Source organism: Eptatretus burgeri, chromosome 6 (assembly GCF_056783735.1).
Source record: "Eptatretus burgeri isolate ZD-2024b chromosome 6, Ebu_testis_v1, whole genome shotgun sequence".
NCBI classification, from domain to species: domain Eukaryota; kingdom Metazoa; phylum Chordata; class Myxini; order Myxiniformes; family Myxinidae; genus Eptatretus; species Eptatretus burgeri.
In genome coordinates, this window is record NC_140966.1 from 65,628,420 (window position 1) to 65,634,676 (window position 6,257).

General features: G+C 42.2%; 1 protein-coding gene across 15 annotated transcripts in view; it reads left to right on the top strand.

Annotated features, from left to right (window-relative positions):
* The window catches only part of PATJ (PATJ crumbs cell polarity complex component), a 222,761-nt gene that overhangs the window by 168,458 nt on the left and 48,046 nt on the right, over positions 1–6,257 (top strand). For 12 of the 15 annotated variants that reach the window (XR_015059284.1, XM_085885456.1, XM_085885451.1 and 9 more), the window contains 2 exons: positions 3,170–3,292; positions 5,670–5,764. Coding sequence is in view for 14 of the 15 variants with exons in the window: in XM_085885456.1 (XP_085741582.1) it covers positions 3,170–3,292; positions 5,670–5,764 (218 nt within the window). In the remaining variant the exon portion in view is untranslated. The remainder of the gene's footprint in view (positions 1–3,169; positions 3,293–5,669; positions 5,765–6,257) is intronic. The other 3 variants (XM_085885452.1, XM_085885453.1, XM_085885454.1) reach the window with 3 other exon arrangements.

The following is a 6,257-nucleotide window of genomic DNA, read 5'->3' on the forward strand; positions in this document are numbered from 1 at the left end:
TGTGTGTGTGTGTGTGTGTGTGTGTGTGTGTGTGTGTGTGTGTGTGTGTGTTACACACTGTACCAGTTACAACTGCAAGAAAGAAAACTTGATACAGCCAAACTTGCAGGAGTATGTGATCAGGAAACAACTTTCAGATGGAGAGAAGGTTAGAGAATATAAAAATACAGTGTATCATTTGAAATTGCAGGAGAAACACTCCTTCACTGAATTCTTCTTTTTGCTGATATATTGCAATAATATGGATGCAAATTACTCTTTATGCTAAGGCAAGGTGACCTTTATATTTTGAATCCTTGCCACCACGTGTTGGGCAGCAGAGAGGGCCAAGTTTTTGTCCCCCCCCCCCCCCCCACTGAACTGTGGCCTTCATTAATTTGACCATGATGCAGTTTTTGTCCTCTCTTAATTGTGACATTTATGCAAGCCCCTCCATGACTTCTAATGACTGCAGAAAAGCTTACATTTTTGGGATTCCTACAATACATTATGAATGTAATGAAAGTCACCATGTGGAAAGTATAATGCAGAAGTCCATGACATGCCTTATATTTGTTCAGCACTGTGAATTTATTGTTTTGAGGATTTGTTTTTTTTCCTCCCAAAACAACAGATTTGCAATGTCTCGTCCAACTAAGTGATGTTACGTGTGCTTTGTTAAACATTTTCATTGCGGATTGTTCAAGGACAATTCTTCCAACACTGTGTGCAGCAAAGTTTTAAACCTGTTTTGTACAGACTCATTATGTGCCAGTTGAAGAAGAAAGGGCATCATTAGCAGGGTTTCTATCATTCCTGGCATGACAAACGCTAAGATTCTGCTTTATCCAAATGTTGTGTTTCATCTGCATCCCATTTTGGGATAATGTTGGTGAGTGGTGATGGCACTGGACTGGCATCTGAAAGGTTGAGAGCTCAGGTCCAGCTGAAGGTGGCAGTACAAATGATTTGGTTTTTAAGCTTTTTTTCTAAAGGAGCTAATCTCCGGGGAATTGTCAGATTGTAAAATGAAAACCCAGCTGGCTCACTAATGACCTGGGGATGGGGGGGGACTCTGTGCCTCGTCTTGTCTGGTCAAGGTATGATACCAGTTCACAACACACTGCAGTTGCTTCATGCCTTCGAGGCAACTTGGAAATGACATGAAAACGCTACCGATGGAACAGCAGTGCTGCCAAAAGATCCCTCAAAGCAAATTTAATAAAATGCTTCCCCTTACAATAGATGCTACAGGAGTGCTTTGATTCACCAATTGGACAAGACAACCAATTTAACATCTCCAAAAAAAATGAGAAAGAGAGACAGAGATAGATAGATATGTTAGGATCATACCAATATTAAGAACGACCTCCTGTAACAAGGAAAGGGAATAAGTCAACCACAATGAGTGGACAACCATCAAATGCAGAGCAGATCAGGTGAAGCAGGCAGATTGCCTCACACTGACCATCATTAATGAGCCAGCTGAGTTTTTACTGACAATCGAACTGCAACATGGCAATCCTCCTTTGACGAGCTTGACTTCTGAATCTTAAAATCCAAACTTTTCATACTGCTGCTTTCATCTGGCCTTAGCCTGGTGTTGACTTAGTGGTTAGGGTGGCTGGCTTGGGTTCTTAGGGTCCTGAGTTTGAGCCCCGTTTGCTGCTGAATTAACACCAGGTTGGGTTGACTCAGCCTGTCATCCTTCCGAGGTCGGCGAAATGAATACCATTACTGGTATAGGGGCACAGCATCAGCGGCATAGTCACGGCCCCAAAAAATAACGACCTGGCAGCCAAGCTGCATTGCGAAGGAGGAAGAAAAGGATCTGCACTTTAAATCCACAACGGCAAAGATCCCAGCCGTATTATTTTCAGTAGGACACTGTTGTACCCATTTTATAGTCTTATTCACAACTTGAGCTCAAATGTCCCCTTTCAGTGCAGGAATTTCGAACCAAGCCAGCATACTCTTTGTCAAAATATACCATAGGATATGTCACGTCCATCAGGTAAGGGTCACCCAGCTTTAGGTCCATCCTAAGTACGGCGCACTGAGTGATGTAACACCCTACCTGCGGATCGCCAACCCCTGAAAGTTTACAGTGAGGTCAGAAATGGAACCCAGACTAGTCGGCTCAAATGTAAGTGTCAGATCACCATCCTTCACACTATCCTGTCAGATAAGCCTGGTGTTGGCTTAACGGTTAGGGGGTTGACTTAAGATCTTAGGGTCTTGAATTCAAGCCCCTGTCGTCTCGTTGAATTAGCACCAGGTGGGTCGACTCAGTCTGCCATCCTTCCGAGGTCAGCGAAATGAGTACCAGTGCACTGATAACAGGAAGCATTGCATCAGCTGCACAGCTGTGCCCCCAGAAAATGATGCAACTCGCAGTCATAAACTGCATTCGAATAAATTTATATCCTATCAGATCTATGGATGAATTTTTAGGCACATTAAAAAAAAAAAAATTGGGGGGATTCCTACAATAAATGACATCATAGTTTGGTTGTACCAATAACTACAACAGCCTTTCACACTCACCAATGAGCATGATAAAAATACTAATTTGCAGCTGACCCTTTAAAAAGGTAATTACTGCATTGAAGAGGCACGTTCGGTCTTAATAGTGATAACCAATTCCTCCACAAAAGGTGACAAATGGTCTCTTGTAAAATGTGCGGCTAATGAAGGCTGCATCAGCTGCTTTGGCTGTTGTACAGAGAATATATAGCATGGCAAGGCTAATCTTGCGGCATGGCGACCAAAAGCACTTGCATTTTTTTTTTCCAGCTTTTTCAATCATCTAATACTCATCCAAATGGAATGAGTCGCTATGAATGCTGCCAAGATTTTTCAAATAGTGTTTCAATCCCACTCTCGTAGCCGACCCTCATTCACTCGACGTGATGTATTGTGGGTGGGTGTCGTGTAATGATCTTTAGCCATTATTATCCTCCGCTGGAAATAATTTGCTCTTCGTCTGGTATGTGTGAATATCTTTAAAAGTATGCACATCGTAGTTGTGCTGGGATAGTGTGGGTCATCCTTAATGTCGATAAACCTTTCACATTTCCTTGGGTTTTGGGGTTGAGCCAACTTGAGATGAAATCAGAAACGTACTCATGGTACCAATGTCAGCAAATGATTACAGATTCCAAGTTTATTTTGATTTCCGTTTTGATAGATTGGTGACCAGCTGCTGAGTATCAATGGACAATCCGTGGACGACCTCACGCATGCGCAGGTGGTGAACCTACTGAAAACATCGTCAAGGAGGCTTCGGTTGCAGGTGGTCGTATCTCGTGAGGTCCATACACACTGCTTAGGATGCCATCGGGCCCCATTTCTATCAAAGTAGCACAGCACACAGTCAATTATACTGAGTTTGTTTGCTTGGGATGAGTTTAGGCCATACGGAGAGTGGCATTGGCACAGGTTCATTTGGAGAATTTAGAATACAAGGAGGAAGTCTCACCTGCCCCATGTCTGCAAGCCTAACGTAACTCGGCAGGAATGAGGAGCACTCAAGATGCGATGTGAAAAACGTGTTCGCATGTGCACATTATCTTAATAAGTCATCTACAGGTATCATCGTATTTATTTATTTACACCTGGTAGGTGCTTGTAAACTTCTCCCTTAAATTGATCTACCTTCCAAAGGACGGCCTTATGTCAACTGCGACACATGATGCGGCACAATATGACGTGTCACAACTGAACTCAACTGCTGGATTTTTCTCGGCGTGTGTGTGCTAACGACGGGTTTACAACGGCTTCAAAACTCTCTCTCGTTGCATCACAAATTGTCAAAATGAACAGCTTCTATAACTGAATAAACCGATTTTTGTAAACTGAGATAGGTCATTTTCTCAACCCATTATGATGGCACTTGCGTCAACCAAGCAGAAAATTTCGGCAGTGGTCAAGTGACAGGTGCTGATTTCACAATTCTGGGTGCGGTAGCTACAAAATTAACTTCCTGTGATAATTTTGTGCACTGCACAACAATATAATCGTAGAGTAAGAGAAATGCTGGAGGTTCAAGTATATAATTCAATTTAAATAAAATTTCGATTGGAAAAGCCATATAAATAGATTAATTGCAGTTTTTACCCCCATTTTCCGCAGTGTCCATTACATCACCATGTCGAACACATTACATTAGTTCTTCGTGCCCGTCGTACGTGTCCATCATGACATTCTTAAAAACAGTCAGTTTCCTGTTTGGGATGAGTTTCAGTTTTGGTTGACTGCCAGGCAGACAGACAGAGTAAAAATATGATCTAACTCCTCTCTGTGCATGTACGATCGGGACAAGTTCTGAGCCAAGGTGCGGTAAAACGACACACTCGTCTTCCGATTCATGTTCCAATTCGTGTTCAAAATATAGCATTTGATTTAAGTAAGTTGTTCCTCGATCAAAAACAGACAGACAGACAGACAGACAGACAGACAGACAGACAGACAGACAGACAGACAGACAGACAGACAGACAGACAGACAGACAGACAGACAGACAGACAGACAGACAGACAGACAGACAGACAGACGGATGGACAGACATGAACCAATTGCTTAATCCCGTTTTTTCCTTCGATTGCATGGGGAAATGAGCAGGTACTCTTGAGCCTTTAAATGTTGAAACGGGTTGTGCGGAACCACACATCCAGGTCAACATTGCCAAGTCTGATGGTAGGGTCTATGGTATGGTGGAATGCCATGTACAGGCCCAATAATAATGACCACAAGATCTGAAGTATCGGGGGATACACATTGCAAGGGATGGTGGAGAGTCCTGCCTCTAACTCATCAAATTGTTTCCAGATGTTAAAGTAAGGTTACGGTTAGGGTGGGAGGCTGCAGTCCAGGTAAGGCTTTGGATTGGGCAGGCAGGTGGGCTCTAAAATGTTATGCATTATTAATAGAATCATGTCACATGACCTTCAGTAGGATAAGTGTAAAAACAAATTACAGGGAAAAAAAAAAAAACATCCACAGAAGATTATTAAAAGGCCAAATGTGCTTTTCCGAATGTGCAAATGTTCTTTTGCAAACGCGGCGTTGGCACAGTTGCATAGGACGAATGGACATTAAGTTACCTTTTGCTTCATTTAATGTTCCTTGAAATCTAAATCATCTTTGTTACTGTATATTCTATGATTCATTCACTTTTGTGCAGCCTGTGCCTGCTGGTTTGCATAATTGCTGGGAGCGGTGGCTGTGCCTCTGATGCAGTGCCCCCTGCTGCTTTAAGCAGGGATTTGTAATTTGTGCAGGGTGTCGACGAATACACGCCTACTCTTTGTGAGGGACACCGTGGGACCTTTAACGTCCCCGACTAATGCCGGCAGATGAGACGCACATTTAACGTCCATCCCAGGGACTGCACACACATTGATGAATCCCCTTGCCTGTGAAACACCGCGGTGACTGTTAATAGCTAGGTCAAGATTTAAACCCAGGCTAAACAGCTTCGAGGCGAGTGTGTGTACCTCTCGACCATCCTGCCAGCCCTTATCCTATGATGATTAACTCGATCATATTTGAGCTTAAACACTGCTCAGTTTGGATTAATATTTGACACCTTGAGGTGGAAACGTGACTTGAATAAGCAGCAGCCTGCAATCTGCATCGTTTGTCCCTTTTCTGAAGAAAGAACCCGCTGAAACTGTTGTTCTTTTCAGGTTACCGGAGGGGAAGAATGCAAGAGGTTCTTCTACAACACTGACTCTGTTTCCTGCAAAAATGCATCGGCTGAATCCACAGAGGATGATGCAAAGTAAATCTTTCTTTTTGTGTGCTTCATACTTTTTATGTTGGCTTGTGTAAACTGAAGTGTTTAGAAAACAGAACAATTGATTGGAAAGGATTTTTTGAAGAAGGCATGGAGTGGATCGGCCCAACAATCGAGTGGTTTCCTGTCGAAGGTGTGTTTAAGAGATGTGGTTGGATTAGGCGATATTTACAGAGGAGCTTTGAAGGTGGTGTGGAGGCAGGGACGAGTGCCTTGTCGATAGAGTAGGGTTGAGGCATATATATGGATATATATATATATATATATATATATATATATATATATATATATATATATATATATATATATATATATATATATATATATATATATATATATATATATACAGTGGGGAGAACAAGTATTTGATACACTGCCGATTTTGCAGGTTTTCCCACTTACAAAGCACGTAGAGGTCTGTATTTTTTTTTTTATCAGAGGTACACTTCAACTGTGAAAGACGGAATCTAAAACAAAA